The 22,772-nt window shown below is 40.0% G+C and overlaps 1 protein-coding gene across 5 annotated transcripts in view; it reads right to left on the minus strand.

Annotated features, from left to right (window-relative positions):
• Positions 1 to 4,929: 4,929 nt before the first annotated feature.
• HIPK3 (homeodomain interacting protein kinase 3) overlaps positions 4,930 to 22,772 on the minus strand; it is a 100,849-nt gene continuing 83,006 nt past the window's right edge. For 3 of the 5 annotated variants that reach the window (XM_062620258.1, XM_062620257.1, XM_062620259.1), the window contains exons 5-16: positions 21,790 to 21,876; positions 20,761 to 20,945; positions 20,110 to 20,269; positions 19,616 to 19,739; positions 16,854 to 16,975; positions 16,569 to 16,693; positions 16,299 to 16,460; positions 15,339 to 15,635; positions 14,303 to 14,443; positions 11,020 to 11,255; positions 10,612 to 10,739; positions 4,930 to 8,977 (exon numbers count right to left, since the gene is read on the minus strand). In XM_062620258.1, the coding sequence (XP_062476242.1) occupies positions 8,501 to 8,977; positions 10,612 to 10,739; positions 11,020 to 11,255; positions 14,303 to 14,443; positions 15,339 to 15,635; positions 16,299 to 16,460; positions 16,569 to 16,693; positions 16,854 to 16,975; positions 19,616 to 19,739; positions 20,110 to 20,269; positions 20,761 to 20,945; positions 21,790 to 21,876 (2,244 nt within the window). In that variant the 3' untranslated portion in view covers positions 4,930 to 8,500. The remainder of the gene's footprint in view (positions 8,978 to 10,611; positions 10,740 to 11,019; positions 11,256 to 14,302; positions 14,444 to 15,338; positions 15,636 to 16,298; positions 16,461 to 16,568; positions 16,694 to 16,853; positions 16,976 to 19,615; positions 19,740 to 20,109; positions 20,270 to 20,760; positions 20,946 to 21,789; positions 21,877 to 22,772) is intronic. The other 2 variants (XM_062620261.1, XM_062620260.1) reach the window with 2 other exon arrangements.

Here is a 22,772-nt window from a genome sequence, read left to right on the forward strand (position 1 = left end):
GCCCCGCTCCCCGCCCTCCGAGCGCGGGGAGGCGGGGAGCGGAGGCGGCGCTGCCGGGGCCGCGGGGACCCCCTGCACCGCCCAGCGGGGAGCCCGACGCCCGGCCCCGCTGAGCCGCGGCCACCCCGCAGCTTTCGGCAGGGCAGCGGGAACAGGTCGGGCAGGGGCAGGACAGGGCAGGGTGAGCAGGGCGCTGTCCAGCGCGGGCCTCAGCAGCCCGAGGACACGGGCCAAGGTGCTGCTGCTCTGCGTGGCTGCGAGGGCTCGCCGAGTGCCATACCCTGATCCCCACCACGCCTTACTGAGGCAACCATGCCCAGCATTGCCTTTTGGGTGTAAATGAAACTGCACCCACTCACAGTGCTCTTGCAAATACAAGTCCCTCTCTGCTCACCTTGGAAACCATTTCTTGCCAGCTGATGTACATGCGAGGCTCCAGGCTAGGACATGTCCAGAAGCGGCTCTCGTTGCCTGAAGTGTCAGGGAGCACCTCTTCCTGTGAGGCAGCCCAAGCTCTGTAAATGCAAGAACTGCTCTGAGGATAGAGCGGCTGGAGTCTACAGCAGGGCTTGACCGCATTGGTAGCTACATCCTCAGCCACCCAGTGTATAAACACAGGAAAGGCCTTCTGCCACCCGGCTCCTGCGTTCACTCGCCTGGTCACTCCCTGCCGGCCAGTGATCATTCTCACTTCCAGGCTGAGAGGGGAGTTCCAAAGTACAGAGGCTTGCCTCTGTGAAGCTTAAATGTTTGCTACGAGACCAACTGGTGCAGAAAATGTAGTGTGGATGCCAGAGCAGGTGAGCCCCTTGCACTGTTTCCTTGATTTGCTTTAGTTCCCGGACTATGTCTGTGGGTAACAGAAGATGGTGGTGGAAGGAGGAGCAAAGTGAAGGTGGGCTCGGGGCAGAATGAGCTTCAGGAGCACGAGAGCTAATTCTGAAAGGGTACAGCATTGCCTACATGCAGGAAAGTGGCCTGCGTCTTTCAGCCTTTCCAGCAGGAAAGAAGTCATCTTTCTGATAAACTGTTAGAAGCCAGGTTTGAGATGCAGCAAGCTTCAGCATCGGCTCACCCCAGTCTGGCATCCTGCTACCCAGTGACTTGCAGCATCCCCCAAGTCATGATGACCCATAATTATGTATTTTTCCAACTGGTTCAGCAGACTCCAACTGTCACCAATACAATTACTCAGCCACTGGTATGTCCCATTTGTGCCATTTTACTCACTTTTCCCCCAAATTACTAATTCACTGTATGCAAAATTAGCTTCCACATGATGACTGCTAATGATTATCCACAGAGAAAAGATGGCAGTTGTACGATCATTACAGTAAAATGGATAGATCACTGCTCACTCCGGTTTATTTAGGGGCAAGGTATTTAGTGCAGAGCCCTCTGGTGGTACCGTTGGTTACCTTCAGGGAGCCCCGTGTAAACCTATTTCATCATTTTCATATTTTTCTAGGTTTTGTCATAACACAATTGTCATAGAATCACAGAATCAATTAGGTCGGAAAAGACCTTTAAGAACATCAAATCCAACCATTACCCCAGCACTTCCAAGTGCACCACTAAACTGTGTCACTGAGGGCCTCATCTACAAGGTTTGCTGAACATTTCCAGGGATGGTGATTCCACTGCTTCCCTGGGCAGCCTGTTCCAATGCCTGATCACCCTTTTGGGGAAGAAATTGTTCATAATACCCAATGTAAACCTCCCCTGGTGCAGCTTGAGGCCATTACCTCTTGTCCTATCACCTGTTAACTTGGGAGAAGAGACCAATTCCCACCTCACTCCATCCTCCTTTCATGTAGAGAGCAGTAACGTCCCCCCTGAGCCTTCTCCAAGATGAACGCCCCAGTTCCTTCAGCTGTTCTTCATCAGACTTCTGCTCCAGACCCTTCACCAGCTTTGGTGCCTTTCTCTAAGCCCGCTCCAGCACCTCAATGTCTTGTAGTGAAAGGCTGAGAACTGAACACAGGACTCGAGGTGCAGTCCCACCAGTGCCCAGTACAGGCGCTTGATCACTGCCCTGGCCCTGCTGGCCACACTATTCTCATACAAGCCAGGACACTGCTCACCTTCCTTGGCTGCCTGGGCACAAGCTGGTTCATGTTGAGCTCAATCAGCATGTTCAGTTCATGTTCAGTCAATCAGCAGCCCCAAGTCCTTTTCAATGAGCAGCTTTCCAGCCACTCTTCCCCAAGCCTGGAGCGGTGCATGGGTTGTTGTGGCCCAAGGGCAGGAGCCGGCACTGAGCTTTATTGAACCTCATAAAACTGGCCTTGGCCCATCGGCTCGGCCTGTGCAGATTCCTCTGCAGAGCCTTCCTACCCTCCAGCAGTCCTGCAAACTTAGGGAGGGCGCACTCGGTCCCATCGCCCAGGTCACCAGGGACGATACTGAACAGTACATCTGTCTTGCTGGGCCCTCCTAGCCGCTAGCGGCCGGGTCGCTGCCAGCTCCGGGGCCGTGGCTCTGATCCTTCAGGAGCCAACTCCAGTCCTGGACGCTGCGTTTTCCGCACGCTGCGGAGCTACTCACACCTCGGCAAACCTCGGTCCGTGGGCCCTTGTTGGAAATGGTGAGTAAAAACCTAGACCCCACACTGCTTTCCCGCAGTAGAGCTGCCACAACCATTCTGAGTCTTGCCTTCACGACGGAACCTATAAATGAGTCTCACACATAGATGAGGAGGGACTAGAAGTGGCAATGCACATCTAATCACCATCCCTAGAAGCATTCAAAACCCTTGTAGACGGCCTTAGTGATATGGTTTAGTGGAAGACATGGCAGTGATGGGGAATGGTTAGACTGGATGATCTTAAAGGTCTTTTCCAACCTGGCTGATTCTGTGATGCTCTGTGAAGCAGCAGCGGGCCATGGTCTGACCATTAGCATTTCTTATTTTGATGAATAAACAGGCCAAGTTTATAAACACAGACAGAAGCACAGAACAGAGTGCAGTTTCCAAGCACCCCTAGCAACAGGGTGTAGATGCTTCTAACCTGCTACTTCAGGATTTAAGGACAAGAATGCATTCAGATGTGTATTTCAGCCTCTCAAAATGAAGTTTCATCATTCTAACAAAGAATACTCAGTGCTGCTGCCCAAGACAGGGTCAGCTAAAGTTATACAAATCTGCTTAGAGCATGTACCCACTCTTCCCGAGATAAAATGAACCTTCTTACAGGTAAAAGGTAGGAAGGTATCATTAACACTGAATACTACCAAAACTTACCCATGATTTCATGCACCTTCCTGCAGTCATTTCAGTCACTGTGTCATTCCATGTGGGAAGAGGTAGGAAGGGCTACAGCATTTCTCTGGTGCTGCCCAGAGCTTTGCACCACACAAGACATGCACACTAAACATTACATATCTAATTTCCCTATGGGGAAGTCTGAGCTCTCAAAGCAGGGAGCAGTAGTATTGCACAGCCCCAGCAAATCCTTGATTCACGCTGCCTCAATTCATGGCAGGAGCTGAACCACAGCACACGAGTTGTGACGATTAACATGAATAATTGTGATTGTCTGAACTGGGCTGCTTTGTGAGGGACACCAAACAGCAGCTTCTGCTGCCTCACAGAGACTGGTTATCTCTCCAGCTGAAAGCCTAAGCTGATTCATTGAGAAAAGAGAGCATCATCCTGAACCTGTTTGTCCTGCTGCAGATCTGCAGCACGTGACAGCCCCATTGACTCCGAAAGCTTTTCCTTGAATGAATCTGCTATCATAACTGCAGTATAAATTTGTCTTTCGTATTTCATGACAGGAAAAATATTCACCAAAGTTTAAACCAGTGTTAGTCATCCTACAGGCAGCTGAGACAAGCTTACTTACAATTGTCTGTTTTAGTCCTATCCTTACACAGGATGGGAAAGAGCACAGGGGACATTCAGACATTGTTACTAACAGGGAGAACAGAAAGGACTTCACAGGCAACATATTCCCTCACCAAAGCCAGAGGGTACGGTACATCAAGCGTACTTTGCAATGGCCTGTTTGCTAGGGGAAGTGCGGGATATAGATACCAACATCAACATACATTTAAAACCCAACGATACATGAGACTGAGAAAAATGAAAAGGAAGCTGCTCCCATAGCTACAAAGGTGTCTGTAGAATGTGGACAGATGTGTTTTCATGCAGCCTAAGGTCCAGTGCTTCAGGAAAAGCTGTGCAGACAGCATGACCAACCTGCATTGCTGAGCAAGCAGCTGTGAAAGATCAGTATCTGCAGCACCTCATATTCAGCAAAGTAAAGCTTTTTGTCTATTCTAAAGTATTCACATATCAAAAGTACATTCCACTGTGATTACATTTTACATTTCATTTATGAAAGCACCTTATATACGATGTGAAGCACAGAAACCATGCAATGTCAGAAATATGCGTACCCAACAGCCTGCTCCATGACAGCTTCCAAACCACTAGATTTCAGTAAACACTGTAAACCCATGGCAGAACAAGCACGTTTGGCCAGGAACGCAGCACCAGCAAACGTGCCTTCCACAGACATCTGGTCCATACCAGGCCATGTGGGGACACTCACTGCCCAGGACCATCTGTGGCACTGGGGCACCTTCCTGCTGGCCACGTAGCAGTTGCCACAGGGTTGGTATGACCTTTGGCAGCAGTGATGTGTCTGCTGGTATCTACACCAGACAACCTTTTTCTAAGGGTAAAAGTGGGACATCCAGGACAAAGAACCTTCAAGGTTTGTCTATGCTGTAGGCAGAATCTCAAGCTCCTCCTAATCAAGCCTTGAAAGTTAATAAAACTTAAGCTTTCTGAAAGAAGAGCAGCTTAGTCAGTTGATTAGATCAGAATTTGAGAGCCCTCCCTGCGAATTTTCATTATTTTTACCTTAATCCATCAAAGAATGACATGACACAGCAAAGAATGAAAGCCACCAAAAGTCATCTGCTGCAATATATATTTTAATTCAAAGTGAATCTTGACAGTAATACACCATAAATTCTTATTTTGACACTCACCAAAATAGTCACCTGGAAAACCCGCTTTTTGTGACAAAGTACAGAAGGCTTGGTCACATTTAAATCACTGAGAACTAGAAAGAAATACTATCGCAAACTGTAAGAGACATTACATCCATAAAAAATTTTCCCAGTCCTCATATTGTAATATTGCACAGTGCAATTGCTACATGGCAAACTAGTGTAGCATAGAAACCCAAAGCAAAAAAAAGCCACAAGTCTACAAATTGTTAAACAGTAACAGTTCAAACTTATTAATCAAGTCTCTAGCACTGGGTATTTCTAGAACAAGTCTTCCTACAGCTTGCAGTGTGTGATTTAACTTTTACTTAACACAAACTGAGTTAATTAGTAGTAAAAACAGAAACTGTAAAAATTAAAACAAAAAAAAGTTAATACAGTAGCATATCTGACCAATAAAACACCCTGAAGTTAAAAACCGAACACAAGAAATTCATATAAATCTTGCAAATTAAAGTAATATGCAATTCCAGAGTCATGCAGTGTTTTATTTAAAAAAGGCATTAGAAGGGTAAGGTGTAGAACTGCTTCCCAGAGGATGGCTTTTTTCCACAGAAAAGGCCCTCACCCTGAAAGCTGCTTCAGTTTTCTGTTCTGCAGACGGGCCTTGACCCTTGCAGAGTGACAGGGGTCTGTGCTCTCAGAGTGTACTGCAGGGTGGGGTAAGTCACCCCCATACGCTGAATTTAAGCTGTGATGGGATCCCAAATAGCTCCTTCTTTGAAACGCAGACATTTCTAAAATGACAATACCTCAGAAGAGCAGCAGATGGAATTTGGGGCACATTTACAGCAACTTTGTCCTGCGTACACAAGTATTCTGTTGTGATATACAGATAATTGTGTCAATTTAACAATCACGTCAGCTAAAAACCTTAAGCACAGTAAAAAGAACGTACAGCAAATACATCAGACCAATGAAAATCCCCATGGCCCCAGAAAAAAAAATGCAGTCTTTTTTTTTTGTCTCTTTTTTTTTTTTTTGTAATCACAATACAAAATCCATTTACTCCATTTGCATTGGTGCTTCTTGGTGTGTCCACTGCCTGCAATGGAGCGAGCACCAAAATCACACCGCTTCCCAACACAAGGGAGTGAACAGAAAACTACCTGCTGGACCACACAGCACAGGTTTGAAGTGGTAAGGTGGACATCCATTTTGAGCATTTTCTTGACTCCCTATATTTAGGCTTTCTATATGTGTTGATATAATTCCAAATTCATCAGGATATTCCTAGTTGCTAATGTATACTTTATATACACACACTTGTACAAAATGCATAGACTTGATTACTAAAAACGCTGAAACTTTTGGGAAAAGTTAGGCTTCTTGATTTTCAGTGTGATTAAAAATGTACTGCTGGTATTTTTATTATTTTTTATGATCTAATACTGTTGTATTTTAGTTATTACTTAAAAAATAAATCAAATGTAGGCACATTTATTTCATTCAGACATTCATTAAATAAAACACTGCTTGCATTAGTGGAGTAAAGAAAAAGATTACCAGTTATTAGCTTATTGACAGAGTTAAACTCAAATGCTTTTCACTCTTATTCCAGTCAACATCGCAAGGATTGTATTCCAGATTTTGTCTAAAAAAAAAGTTAAGTCAAGCCTGCAAGATGCAGCTTCTGAAGTGTCTACACAATGCCAATATGAAAACATAAAAAAATTAAGTTACATCAATACATCCACTTATATGCAGTGATGAGCTCAAAGTTAATGGAGATAAAATACTGATGCAAATAACACACCCCAAAAAAACATATGCAATCATCTTCCATCATTTACAGTATAGTAGTTACGACACTTCAAACATGAAAACAAAATAAACTAAAAAACAAAACCCAAACCCCAGCTTCTATTTCATGTAATTAGACTTGTACAGAAATTAGAAGGCTAAGAAAGAACTAGTTAATCACCTAATTTCACAGCTATCTGAAGTGGCAATCATTATATAGCAGCTTATCTATGATACATTCAAGATAAATGATACAATTTATTACTTGCCCATAAGTTAAAACACAGCCTCAGCTTAATACCTTCTGTAAATCCCATCTCTACACTACAGGATACTTGAGGTCTATGAAAAAGTAGCTACCTTTTATAGGAAATGGATGATTAAGTCTTTGGTGCTGCAAAAGCAACTTCATTTGAACAAAACAAATAAAAAAAAAAAAAGAAAAAAAAAAAGGGAAAAGACACACTTCCTAAGGAAAAAAGTAATGCAAAAAGCATGTAAGTGACGTCCCTGAAGGAATGTATTAAATAAGCAAACACCCGCAGCAGGCTAAAACAAATACCATCATGTCAAAAGACTAAAATCTCTCCCATGCATAAATGAAAGATTGCACACAAAGAACTCACATCTTTTCAAGCTTCAATAGTAAATATTCTGCTACTAGTTATTAAATACTGCATGGTTTGCTCAAGCTAAGATGAAATCCCATCATGGATCAATGAGCACTTGGCTTTTCCTTTCCTTAGCTAGTCAGTCATGCCTACCGCACCTCTAAATGATTTATTATATCCAATTAGACAAACACTTGTAAAATAAACTACTTGGGCTGTATTGCAGTTCCATTTACCAGTATGAAATACTGTGTTGTGTGTCACTACTCAATAGCTACTGAATCAACTTTTCTTAAGAACTATTAAAGGCTTGTCTTGAAGCTAGATCATTCGGGGGGGGGGGGGGGGGGGGGGCAATAAAAAGACAGCAAAATTCAGCTACAGCAAAACATGCTGCCTTCTTAGGAAGGAAAACACACCCAATACTAAAATCAGACCACACAAAACCCAAAGAATGAGCATTACGCTACCAAAAAATCAGCAGATCTGAATTTTTAAGTGCTGCAGTCCTCAACATTTCTACGTAAGTAATAACAATAACAACCTCAAATATTTAAGGCACTATGTGTGGGAACAGTTTACAATGCAGCTGAGATTATTAGGACAACAACATTTAAGAGCAATGTTTAGGCTTTTTTTTTTTTCACCCATGCAAAAGACACATGCAATGTGAAAAACAGCTCAACTCTTAGATAAGTGACTTGACATTTAAACACCAAGATACGCGATACAAACAAGTTACTTCTACACTGTACTGCTGACACATGTGCATCTGTTGCTCTGGTTCTGTACACTGAATGGCTTCCCAAATGTAGACGTGTCTTGCACTAGTTAGAAGGCAATTTTATAAAAAATAGCAGGAGCAAAACAGGTTTCTGCTCCCGTAAGTCACCTGTCTAAAGTTACTATATAAGAAGATAACATGACCAACGACAAGTTATACCAAATGTGCAAAACACATTAAAAGTGAGTTTTTTAAAGCTCAGAGTTGTTTAAATTGCACCCAAGTCTACATGATTTAAAAAAAAAAAATTCCTGTTGTGCCATGGCTAATATTTAATAAATACCATGTTTCTTCTTAAATCAAACTTCCACATCATTGAGCTTCCTCAACAGAGTTCTCACATAAAAGGATACTGGCTGAGTTTTGTTGGACTCAGTGGAAATCCTGTGTAAGCAGGTGATGCTGCAATGTATGAATGCGGTGGGAAAACTGGTTTGTACTGAGTCTGATGAATGGTTGGGGAAGGTAAGAGACGGGGATTTATGCCAAGTGGAACCTGTTGTATTATACCACTAGGATGAGTTATGTTGTACGTTGGGTGTTGTAACAAGGGTCTTGAGGTACATGGCGAGGCAAGGAGGTGGGCAACGGGTGCAGCAGTACTAAGGGGTGCTGGCGACAGGTATGGGAGAAGAGCAGGCTGTCCTCCAAGGTGGGGACCTCCAGAGAGGGGAGCATGCACAGCAGCGTGGTTCGGACTTCCCTGAGGAAGGGAGAACGCGTGGCCGGCAACACTGGCCGGGACGTAAGCCTGCTGCCTCCAATGACCGTAGTTCCCGTTCCACTCCTGCAGCCCAGATCCAAAGTGCTGAACCTGTCCACACACAGAAATGAGCAAGTGTTAATGTTTCTAAGTATAAAGAAAGTTTGAAAAAACTGAAGAATGCACTAAAACTAATTAACTTAAAATAAAGAAAAAAATAGAGACAGGAATAATTAAATGCTTAAACAAACAAAAATAAAATTTATTAGCTATTTAGATAGTAGCACAGACGAAATCTGACAATAAGAGATGGTGAACAGAACACAAGTTATTGTAATGCTCTTGCAAAAAAAAAAAAAAAAGAAGGAGAAGAAAAAAAGATAAAATGCCATGCTGGGCTGTTTTAACAGAAATACCATGTATCACATGAGCAAGGTGCTTATTCCACTCTACTCAGCACTGGCTTGGCATCAATTGGAAGTGCTGCATTCAGTTTGGGCACCATAATGAGGCACAAAGAGGACAAATAGGAGAGAAATTTTAGAGGAGAGCAGAAAAAATAATAAACGGATTGAAAACATCTGAGACAACTAGGCAAACAGAAGTCTAGGGCTGTGATCACAGGAAGATGTGACAATCGGTAACAGTTACAAAGAGAAAGCCTAAAAATCAATTACTTCCTTTAAATGCTGCAGACTTCAAACTACACAGGGCATCTACCAAAGAAGGAAGGATCAGCATAAATTTCTGTAATTAAAATAACATTCTACACTTTCTGCCAAGAGGCTGAGGAGCTGCTGTCACTGAAGAGATTAAAAATTAATACTATGCTGATCACATGAAGGTTTGCTTAAAATTAATTAAACCAATCCTTCTGCATTATCATGCAAAAAAGTCACCCACCCAAATGTTTCTTTCAGTCTAAACTATTCAAGTTATTATTGGTAAATCCTCTTATCTCCCTATAGCATGCTTGTTTTTAGTATTTAACTTACAATTTCATATTCACAGTTACTCTGCAAGGCTTTGACAAGGCTTATATTAAATGCACCTCCAGATACCTAAACAAAAGCTCGGTGCAGCTACAGTTCAAAACTAATTAAATAAAAGCGACTTCAACTTCAGTTCTCAGCCATAGCAGACACATTTATTATGTTGTTGGGAAATGATAAAAGTAGCTTTCAAATTAATTTGGCTGTCTTCCAACACTGGATTGAACTACAATCACAACCTCTCTCTCCCCGCCAACCCCCCTCCACAGCTTCACTACCTGGAAGTAAAGGCAAGAACCAGTTGGGTTAGCTAAGCTCTATCCTATCTCTGGATACTCAAACTACAAGCATTCTCATGCACACTATTAATAGAACAAGAGTGAACAGAGCTGCAGTTTTTAAACGTGTACTATTGGGCATTTTAATATTTGTACGTAGGAGAAAAAAATATTAAAGTATTTTTCACTTTGTCTCATGCTTTGATTTTATATAGGCATTGCTAATTTTCCCAGTATTGCTTTTCTATCATTTTAAAAAATAAAGTCAGCTGCTTTAAGAAAATGACCAAAAGTGAAAGATACTTATGACTTGCCCCGTAAGTTGAAATCCATTTTTCAAGATTTGAACAGTTCTGTAATCAAGGTGTTGAAAACCTGCAGTTGCCATTGACAGCAATTGAAATTGTAAGCAGTCAGCACGTTTGGATCCTCAAGACAGAAAAAGTACTTCTTAGAAGTGAGTAAGTATACATACCTGACTGAAGTTAACCTGTTGCTGATGGAACGCTGATGCCAGTTTTTGCTGACGGTTTCCTACAATAGAAGAATGGTTTATCCTTCCCAGGACAGATCGACCCTTTTTCAGTGGCTGGCATGGAGCATCTTCCAAGATATAAAATGAACAATGTTACAGTTTTGTTGTCACTATTGTTTTTTAACAAAAGTTAGAGAAAGTTTCGTTTGCTTCAGCATACAGGGAGAAATAATAAAATAATACGCTAATTAAAGTCAAAACCCAACACAATTTAGCAGTGTTTATTACAGATTACCAGACAGATGAGTAGGTCAAAATCTCCACATATACGGCTATTGAATAAATGTTCAAATTTCTATTCTTATTTACTGGTCTAGAAAGAAAAAAAACACACCTGGACTAACTTACCTGTATTCACCATCTGTTCATCAAGGTGTAACCTGTTTTGAAGTCTCACTGGTGGTACCACTACTGTGCAAACAGCTGACTGGCTTTCAGGCTTAACAGATGCTCTCGCGTCTTTATTTTTATTGGTATTAGCTATGAAGCCATTTTCCACAAATGGGCTGTCATGTCCTGAAGAGTCTGAAGCTGGGGAACCATCTACCGTATCACATCCGCTCTCTTGTTCGTCATCTGACATACTGTCCAGAAATCAAAGTATTGCATTGAAACGACACATTTTTATAACACAGATGCATTTTACAAAATTATTGCAGGAAACGTACAGAAATGAAGCTACTGCAAGGTGGATAAAAAAGGTCATATTTTAATTATACAAGCATGGATATTCAGATGGCAGTTCAACATTTGAGCTATACCACCCAAGGTTTATAGGAAGGAGATAACTTCTACATATTTAGGTGCATAACCCAACTTGTACCCACTTTGTAAATTATTTCTTAAATAAACCACTGAATTCTACATTTTTGGGAAAAATAAAAGGTTGAAGAAGATAATTTCATTTCTTCCTGAATCAAAACATAACTTTTTATGTCTCCTGATGGTTATTACACTAGCAAATGAGAACATACTTATCTAATTTCCTTCTAGAAACCAGCCACATCACAGAGTCTGTGAAAAGCTGTCCCTAGGGCTCTTGAGAGTCAGGAAGAGAGATAACGTGCTGAGGAAGCAATCTGCATGGTGAAAGGCAGCCCCCTCTCATCTGCAGATCAACCACCAGCAGCCACACTAGACCATATCTACTGAAAAATGATGTCTTTCTGAAGCTCCTCCAAAGAGCACTGCCTGGCACAATTGACAGATTCTTTGTCATGGGTTTAGCTGAAGGAGACAAACAACCCTCTCTATCTACACAGCGTCTATGACAGCACCTGTGGTCTTTGGAATCCATCCTGGTCAAGTGGTGCAAACTCACTCAACTCCACCACTGCTTTTACCAAGGCAGCTACAAGACAAAGAGCTGAAGAAACCAACTCATAATAACAGCCTTTGCTAACATTTAATGAAGCTCCATGCTTCTATTAGAAGAAGAAAGGGCTGAGAAGAAGTTAAATGTCAGCTGCTGGAGGTGAAACCAAAGTTCCGCCAGTGGAACCAGAACCAAACACATATTAGGTAACAAGTAGTAAACAACCTGGCAAAGAAAACTAATTTACAATGAGGTATAATTCCAGAAAATATATTAATCTCACTTATGTATCATTACACAAGTAAAAGGGTACATCACGGATGCATCTCTATCAACAACAAAAAAGCAAATTAACTAGTTCTCATCTGGGATTGTGCCAGGTATGGATTATATAGAAAGCAAGAGAATGGAGGTAACATGAACAGTATGTGCTGATGAATAAGTAAGTGTAGATCGTAACAAAATTCCTGGTTAAAATTTAACCATCTGAACAGAAATTCTTCAAATGCTTCTAGTTATTTTCTTGTTTTACAGTCAGAAATGACAAATGCTTGAAAATAGGACCAGGGATATATATCTGGTTTAGTCCACCTAGAGAACTCTGGCAACTTTTAATTTCAATATCTTCAAAGTTCCAGAAATCACAGAAATTTGTTTGGGATTATCTTCTACGTCAAGCCACCATGCCAAAATGAAAAATCTATCCACATGCTCTATTACTATACTTCTGTTATTGGAGCTAGCTGGATGAGTTGGATCAGTTCAGTAACCTTACAGAAAGCTAATCCACCCCTAAACCTGTGACTGGATTAAGTATAACACAAAGCTGCATCTTGAGTAAACAAAACCTTTCCTTAGTCCTAGCACTCATCAGACTATACATGCTATCTCCTCCGAATACACCTTCCAAGCCCTCGAGAACAACCTACCACACCTTTCAGTGTATTCAGTGTCCAATAACTTCAGAGATTTGTTCACCCAAGATTTCAGGCCTTACAAAACATCAAATAGATTCCAAAGCGGTTCATGCACAAGTTGGTTGGTTGTTTTTCTTCTGAGGGGAGAAGACTGTGTTTATATAAACAGAATCACTGCTATATGTAAATTATCCATTAAAAGCATCATTAACTCAGGCTGTCCAAAATTTCAAACACATAAATCTGCCTGTACAGACTAGCAGTTCCATTCCCTCACCAACACATGCTGTGATAAAAATCTTTAGTTAAACAAACTGGTTTTCCATTAAGACTCCAATCTTACTCATTTTGCAAAATGAAACTGCTCCGAATTTGAATCACTCTCTTCCATACAGTAAGCTATTCTACAGAAAATGGGAAGTGAATTGAAGAATAAAAATGAAAGAACTCGTCAAGCACCTACAGGTTGCTTGAAGAAAATTAATTGTATCCCTAGCTCACAGTATTTCTGTGTGATATTGGGTAAATCATATTAAACCAAACCTTTTGTCAATACCAGCAACTAGAGATATCAAGTATTTCTTGGTCCGCAAACTCATACCTAGGAATCTGATTTGTAGAAGTGCCACAAGTAGCTACAATTAAAATTTCAGCATATTAGCACCAGAAGGACAGGGACTAAAATGAGACGGAAACCCATCTGCAGGTGCCAGAACGTCCCAAGTCAGTAGCAACTTCTGACCGAGTCACGGGTTAAGAGTATCACACAGAGAGATGCTTTAATGTCAAGCTCTCAGGTACTGTAGAAAAAAATGCCATAAAATAGTTCAGATTCAAGTTGAATGTTTCTCTAAGAGTGAATTTTGAATAATGTACAAAAATGAAGGCTTAAGCTAGATGTCAGATATTTTAAAGCTGCTCATACGAGCAACGTTCACATAAGTGATGCTTAGGGCTGACAGAAGAAAAAAAGGCATCAACGTCATTAAAGATTACAAGATATACAACGGGACAACAAGAGGGTGTGAAAATGAAAGATGTTCTGCTAACTTCAAATCTGTCACCATCCCACTTTGGCTTACTTAATTTTGCAACCATAGAAGATTTTTGTTCTAAAGGAAGCTGCATGCAAGATGTTTATATTTTCTGTATAAACATCACTCATTCAGTACTCTGAAAAGTTCCAATGTAGCAAGACAGATCTGTTAGGAACAATACAAGCACAGTCTACTCTGTTCAACTGTAGGCCAACAGATTAATTTTTAAATACATCATTCAGCCTCACCAGATGGCAATGTAACAAAAAGCTCTTGCTTTTTTTTTTTTTTCTACTTTTAGTATAAGCTGAGTCGGCTTTATATTGGGACCTTTGTTCATTGAAAGGGGCACAATGTTTTACCTGTTGGTTCTCTTGCAAGGAGATGGACTAGACTGCTCGGAGGAGCTCGTACTCAGAGTGCTGTCAGGACTGCTGAGAGAACACACGCGATCAATGTTGAGGGTGCTCTGGCAGGCTTCGCAGTCGAGTCTGCCTTTACACCTACCACACAAAAAGAAAGAGAGCACACATCCCACTTCTCGTTTGTTCTTTCCAATGCCATTGACTTAGGTGCAATTATGGAATAAAAAGGGTCCAACTAGTAGAAAAGATCCCTGAAATGTAAATTAATATCCAATTCCTTTTGTCTTTTACATCCAAAACAGATTTTAAACCTTTTTATTGTTCTTTTGAAATTCCAGGCTAATCATGCATTTTTTGAAACCTACTAAATGAACAAGTTTTTCACTGAACCAATACTAACACAAATACATTAAAGCTTTTACAACTTGCTTCAAAGCAAGTTCAGTGCTCTGAAACATTTGAAAAAGTTTAGGTTTAAAATACATGTTCTTCCACTTCAGAATCATTACAAGCAAAAATAAAGTCAAACAAACATTAAACTTTTAAGCCCTCATTGAAAATGAGGCATGCTCCTTTGATAACTTTGTGGAAGAAAACCCTTTTGGGAGACCACACTCAGCATTCTGCTTTTACATCCAAATGCACACCTTTTCAAGCTGCTAGACAAGTATTTATTACTCATATATATGTAATATTATCTACTGCATGCTACTGCTAGAATGCCACCATTGATTATACAAAGCCGTAAGACTAACCTTCAACAAATAAATTGGGTGTGACAGTATTAAGATAAAAAAGCATGCTAGGCCTGAAAGTATTCTGGTTTGAAAATGCCTAACATGCACAGATTAAAGATGCAGACTTCTAAAAGAATATTTCCTTTTCAAATAATATACTGCTACAGAGTTACCTGCTTAGTGAAATTTGGTTGGCTGTGCACTGTCTTTTTTGAGTGCAGTCATTGAATGCAGTACCTATGCTAAGACAGTTATATTTAAGGAGCACCTTAACAAAGGTACACATCGATTCTTACTCTGTCAGTGAATGCGTTCGTCCTATGTCATCGTCATCTGTGTCACTGCTGATGGTGATCACACTGACTGCTGGGCTGGGGGAGCTGGCAATGAAGATAGCCTGGCGCTGTTTGGTTGCACGTGGTGAATCAGGATCCAGCCTGACCAATGCTTCACAACAGTTACTTTCCTGTCCTTCTGAGTTAAGATTGTCCTGTGCTTCTATACAACTTATTCTCTTTATAGCCTTCAGGTTAAGTATCTTTGGAGCTATAAAGGCTGAATTTTGGATATTGGTATTCTGTAACACATTGCTCCTGTGAAGAAAACACACCATTTGATATTTAGTGACTCTGTAGCAACAGACCTGAAAACTGCCAGATTTCCTGCAGAGATTCTCCCTGAAAACAAAAGCAAGGATTTCATCTAGAGGCTACCAGCTTAATACAAGACTGCTGATACTGTCCTTTGTTACCCATGCTTTCCTCTTTACTAAGCATCCCCCACCTTTGCAAATACTCTATATAGCAGTGGGACATATTTTCTTTAGCAAGCAGCTGAAGAATTTTTGGCTACCAGTAAAAGAAAAACTATTCTTAAGATAATTTTAAGGTATACTGCAACCCTGGTATCTCTTTTTTATTTTCAGTTGTCTAAACCTGATATATCTTCATCCCCACAGGCTTAGGAATATCTCATCACAGCTACTTCATCGTATTCTTATACCTTCCCAAAGGCTATGAAGACAACTTTGCACATGCTATTTAAGAGGAGATAAAACTTATTATTTCAAGTTTTTTTCCACTTAATCTGTATTATCAAAACAACATTGAAAATACTGGGCAGAAAGGACAAATTTTCCCAAGAGACTGTTTAAGTAAAACTGCCACTAACAAACATGTCACCATTACAGGCTATTCTCCTGTCTACTGAACAGCAATGGCAGCACCATCTTTGAATGTTAGAAACATTCTACCAACCTGTTCTGACAGAGTCTGTTCCTCTTGGTAGCTGCAGGCTGAGGCCAGACAACGTGTGCAATGCCCACACTAATCGGCTGAGGGGCAGACAAGGTTATCTGATGTGTTAGAAGAGGCTGCGGTATCACTGAACTGTAATGGGTGCCCTGGGTAATCACCTTCCTGAAGAGAAGCAAAGGAAGTTTGATATTGCAACTCATTTGCATCAGCATCCATAGATCTTGTTAAATCAAAGCCATTAAGGTGTCGCACACAAATATGTGGGCTTACCCCCAGTCTCCAAGCCTCTGTGGGCCAGCCACAGGATCAGAGGCCAGAGTTGTAGGAGGAGCTGCCACCGGTGCTACTTGCTGCCACGCAGGAACCAGTATTTGCTGGGTCTGATTCAACCAAGTCTGCAGGAAGCAGAGAATATTTCATGACATGGGGAACGACTGAATTTACATTAGCTGCTTGTAGCTCCTCACAAAACAGAAAAGGGGCTGCAACAGAAACTGACAGGGCAAAAGTATTTGCTAACTGATAGTAAGATTTTTACTTTGAAAGCAAGCCAACCTGAGAAAGGAATCCTGCTTGAATCTGGAGTGGCTGAATTGCATGGGCTTGGGTCACCAACGGAACTGCGTTATCCACCCTCAGGGAGAAACTGGTGGGTTTACTATGGTTTGTAGGAATTCCTGTCAGAGAGAAAAACACATACCCCAGCTTTCAGAAGAACATCAGTCTTGCATACATTTTCTGAGCAAAATGCAAACGTAAAGGATAATTTTATAACCTATTTTTAATGTGTTTACAATCTGATTCCATAGTTAAGACTTTTGAGCCAAATAAGTCAACACCTAAAAGATTTGTGTGCTATTACGTACCTGCACAAGCCTTTGATGCTGTAATTGGCATCATTTGATGCTGCCAATAGCTATTTGTTTGGAAAGATACAAGACATTGGAATGATTTTGGCAGAAAGTTCTGCAGAGCTAAATGTTTACTCTTGATCAAGAGCTTACATTAAAAGCATTGGAAAGGAAGCAGAAAGTAAGCAGAATTGAATTTCAAAGCTTCTCACAAGTGACTCTTGCACATTCCATGCTCTTCCAGCTAGCTGAAATCCATTTCTCTCTGCTTTTATAGCCAGCAATGCCATGCATTAGATGCCCCTATTTGTTACTACCCCTTTTGTGGGAAACAATATAAACCTTTCTGTGCATACCATCAAATATTTGCAGTAGAATCCATAAACCTATTCCTCTCCTCATCAAAATAATGCAAATCATAGCACTGTTAGAATATTACCACAACAGCATAATAGGAAATAGATGCATTTCATGCTTTGTATATATTTCATTATTGCCACAGGAAAGTAACAGATGTATAGGAACACTGCAATTTTTGACATAATAATGTTAAACAAAATGAAAGAGGAAATTTTTCCACAGATACTACAACAGAATAGTTATGCTAGAAAAAAAAATACTGTCCGGGCAAATATACTGATTTCACATCTTCTAAGTGCACTTCGTCTCTTGTCTTCTAGTCAAAGACTTAGCAGTGGGTGTTTGGAGGTAACTACTAAAGAACTATTAAACTAAAGGTTGAAAGTGTTTTGGTTTTGTTTTATATCTTTACAATAAAGAATGAACAAAAATCTTCATCTGATGCAATTCTCTCAAGTTGTAACACAACACTAAGTTATGACAATGCAGTCCACAGCTTTTAATTTTGAAACACGGCTGATTAATATTTTCCACACAGCCCTCTAGAAGAGCAAAATCTTCACTCTGCCAGAAGTAGTGAGCTTTAGCATTTCAGATATTCAACAGCATCCGTGCCAGCAACTCAACACCTGTGTGATGGACACAACATATTCCCTTCATTCAAGCTGCGGCAGAATTTAAATTTGGAAGTTTATTGCCATACTAAGAATACAGTATATAGATCACAGATAAAAGTATTTCTTTGTACTGTTTCCTTTTCCATAATCACTTTACTGTTTTCATTATGCCCAGATGAATAGAGTTTTTAAAGTATGCACTATGTCATTGTCTAAAGCATGTATACAATTTAAATAAGAAATCATTTAGCCACACTAAGTGCTCAGCAAGAAATCTGTCTGGAGCTATGCATTTAGTTCATACAGACCCTGACACCGCACAGTGACCACTTGGAGCTTTCACGAGTTTCTGAAACCCAAGACAGATGCAGCAGGCACAAATAACATTACTGAGAAAGTATGCTTTATCTTTCTTTATCTAAAAAGATAAAGAGACTTCCTGGGCTCTAAATTTAGGTTGAAAGTGTTCTGGCATTTTGTTTGGTTTTGTTTGTTGTCGATCCCCCTTATAAAAAGACAAAACAAGTGTTGCTTGATACATTCTGAGATCTACATGAAGTTTTAAAGATTCCTCAAAAAAACTAAGACCTATGTTTGCATTATACAAATGCATTTGTTTAGGGAAACAGAGGGCAACTGCATTACCACGTGTCCTTCCAAAGATGCCTATGCTTATTTGGATGTTTTCTACACTGGAGAAATACATTTGTGCTAGCATTTCCACCTCACAGTCTTTCAAATGGTTCTAAGAATCGAATTCTCAGCCAATTATTTGTTACAATAAATACAAAATTGTATGCTTAAATCAATTTTACCCTTTGTAATACAGGATAGTTCAGCCAATTTGCCCTTTCCTCCTCACAGCACAATGCAAGGACAATCTCAAAGATTCAGTGATGTGTTTTTCAGACATGAGAAGCCTGTGGCAGCTCTATCAAGCTGTCCCAGTTCATCATAACCATAGGACAGTAAACATGACACTGTTTACACTGGGCACCTATGCCCTTAAAAGAAGTCCCAAGTTTCCTGATGTTTTCCTAAGCATTCATAGTCCAATAAAAACTCCCAACTTTATTGTCCAGATTTGCCACAAGTGTTATAAAAAAAAACAACACTGACATTCACTTTATTTTTCTTGTTTCCTCTCAAATTTTATTTCAGAATACCCTCCTTTTTTGCTTCGGCTTTTACACTGTGTTCCTCTATTTTACCCAGGATATGTATATACACACATATGTATGTGTGTGTGGTCCATGAAGATGGGCTCTGGATTGCTTAACTAATTTTCTGCAGAGGCTGATTTGCTCTTTCTTTCAGAAAGGTGCAGTGTATCTGGACTTGACTTACCTGCTATTTTTTTTTTTATTAATAAAATAAAATTATTTTAAATATATAGCTTAAGTGGATATAATAGAAAACTCAAATACTGCTAACAGACAGATAGTGATGCTTGTATTTTAGGAACTGTAAGAATTACAGTTAAACATACCTTGAATAGTTGGAGGACATATAATCAATGCCTGTTGGAAAACATCACTGCAACCAAACTGAGCAGCGCCTGCCTGCAGCGGTATCCCTTGTTGCAAAACTGAATGAGTAGATGCAGTTAATTCCTATGGGAACAGATGTAGTACAGGCAACATCATAACTGTGAATCGAAATCTCTCACATACTTGTCCCACCAGCTTATATAATAAACAAATAAAATAACTTCCACAGATTAAAGATTTCGGACATTTTACAGGAAGTAATGCCGTTTGACCACGGGAGGGCACTGCAGTACAGCACTGCTTTGCTATGGCCGTTTGTGACTGACTTTTGAAACATAATTCTAAACGGTTTAAGAAAACACAAGGAAAAACCGAGAGTACAGTATTTTGTCAATTAACAGATACACTTGTTTTTAAAGTATGAAATTAAGTAGAGAAACTGCCTTAACCGAATTTATAACTATAAAAAATAGAAAGAAATAAGTGCTTTTACCTGACTTCTCAGTGGACCAATTTTGGTAAAGCTCGCAGTCAGGTTAGCTGCACTGCCTGAGGCAACTGGTCTCATAAGTGATGTTCTATTGCGATTACTTAAATCATACAAATTTGATCTCCATTTGCAAATATCCATGATGTGAAAACAGGACTTCACTCTATCAAAACAAAAAAAATAAGTTGCTTAAATTAGAATTTCCTGTTGTTAAATGTATAGAACAATTCCCTGGAACAATGCAGGGGAGATAAAATTTCAAAGCCCACATTTCCACAGAAGGTGGTATCCAAGGCATTCACCTCAAGAGGAAGTCTGTAACCCTAGCTCTCACTGACTGACAGAAACTAACGCTCTTCACATTGCCAAAAATCAAGCCCAGGTTTCTGCAGTGTTGGAACTGGAACAACCAGGCATAAAAATGATAATTCACAGATCTATTGCTCTGAATGTTACTTGTCAGAAAAGAAAAAACGTTATTCTAACAGTTTCCTTGACCAAGTAGATGTCTTTAACACTGCAAGCACTTGAAAGAATTCTCTAAGATGCTACAAAAATGACAAAAGATTTTTCACTCTTGACAGCAGAGGAAACAACACTGTACATGTGAATCACTACAACAGAGATTTAGAGTAATTTTTGTGTGTTACATACTGGTTGCTATGAGGAAAATCAAGGAGGTGCTTCATGGTAACAAAAGAATGGTTCAGGGTCTCAGCTGGAGTGATTCTTAAATCAGCGTCGATAAGCAACATTTTCTTCAACAGACTGACAAACTCCCTCCTATCTGCCTTCTCTGCCAACAGGTCACTTCCTTCCAAATCCATCACCATGTTCACCTGGCATTGAACAAAACAATCAGAGAGAAGACTCAACTCCTGTTATTGCTTTCTGCTGTAGAACACTAATATTCAGTGATTTTATCACGTGGGGCATTGTGCGTTTGCCAGCTCATCCCAGTGCGGTTGGCTTGGAACTGATGACTTTTTTTTTGCACACACACCACTCCCCTTTCACTCTAAAGCTAAAAACCCCTGAAGGCTTTATTCCAGTCTGGGACTTAGAAGTTATGGAGTAAGATTTGGGATAAAGACCTTTATATGATCTAACTTAAACTACATACGTAATCTTCAGAAAAATCAAATTCAAACATGTATTAATGCTAATCTTGCAAGAAAGGTTTTATTCTTTTTTCAGGATATGGAAGAGAATGAAAAAATCTACTTTTGTTATTGACTAGATAGTTATGAAGCTAAAGAAAAGTGAAGAACCAATTGTTTGCTTAAAAATAAGACCGATTATACTGAGAATTATATTGTTAAGATGGCAGAACTAAACTGGAAATTCTATATTTAAGATAACAGACTCCATATGTGTTCTTTTTTTATCCAGTATGGCAGATAAGCAGAACAGAAAGTACACATTATACATGAAATTAAAGAGTTACCCCACCACAAGGACAAGTAGCAATGTTTAAACACAAGCAATGACAAGTAAGATCTTTATAAACAGTCCAAAGGGCTGACACAGACATTTTCCTCAGAGCAACATATACAGAGAAGAACAGATACAACTGATGTACAACAATATTCTAAAAGGTGTTTATTTCAAAACTAAGAAAGATGTTTTCAAGTCACCATTCACTCCCACCCTTTGGCAAAGGAAGAATGCTTTCATACTCACGTGCACTATATCATCCAAACTGTTGAAAATATACTTTCTGGCCTCTTTAGACTTCATACCTGTCTCTGCCTCGTGCTCTTCCAATGTCTCAAAATAGAAAAGGAAAGCCGAGTTTAGAAGTTGACAACAAAGGTCACTTGTAACTACAAAGTAACTTTAAGCGTTGACCTAAAACATGTTGTTTTGGCTGGGTTTTTTAGTTAATATTTCAGTTGTGTGTTTGGATGCTGCTTTGCTGACTACTTTCATTTTCTAAATCAAAATAAAAAACTTACTAAACTTCAGGTCTGACTGACCACAGTACTGGACTGCAATAGATTGTAAATCACACAGGAAGTGCTGAAAGCCTGTCAGAGCTGTTTAACAACTCTCTTGTGAGCTTATATTTATCCATCACAAGTTTCCTATTACTTGTATTTTACCTATTTCCTAAAACTCAGACCTTTAACTCCAAACAGCAGCAATACATCACTGTAAAAAAAAAGAAAGAAACTAAAAACCAGGCAGACTCTGTTCAGTTTCTCCTTGCTTTCTTTTTCTTGTTATTTTTATACTTTTTTACATACACACAGTTGGTATATTTTAAATACTGAATGTGAAAACAAGAGTGAATGTAAGCACCCATCAGTGATGCTGCTCAGAGAGAAGCAAGGTGTGCAGACCACCAAAGTACATATTTTGTATTTCATCTGCTTTCATAGTACTGCAGCTTTCAACCAGCAAGGACTGTTTTAGCAGATCGGAAGCAAACAAGCTGCACACAGTCATGTTGTTTCTTCACCTCCTTTTTCTCCCAGGAATTGCTGATCCTGGAGCTGGTTTTGAATGAATCTTGCCGAAGCACTTTAGGCGCCTCAGAGACAAATTCTTAAAAGAGAAGTGAAAAGTAGTAACTGGGTAAGAGGCAAAAAAAAAAAAAATCAAAACAAAGGTCATTTAGCACCTCTGGAGGGAGGAAACATGGGCATGAGCTTGGGGTGCTG

This window comes from Pezoporus occidentalis, unplaced genomic scaffold, assembly GCF_034315485.1.
Source record: "Pezoporus occidentalis ecotype Australia unplaced genomic scaffold, CSIRO_AGI_Poc_V1 ctg22, whole genome shotgun sequence".
NCBI classification, from domain to species: domain Eukaryota; kingdom Metazoa; phylum Chordata; class Aves; order Psittaciformes; family Psittacidae; genus Pezoporus; species Pezoporus occidentalis.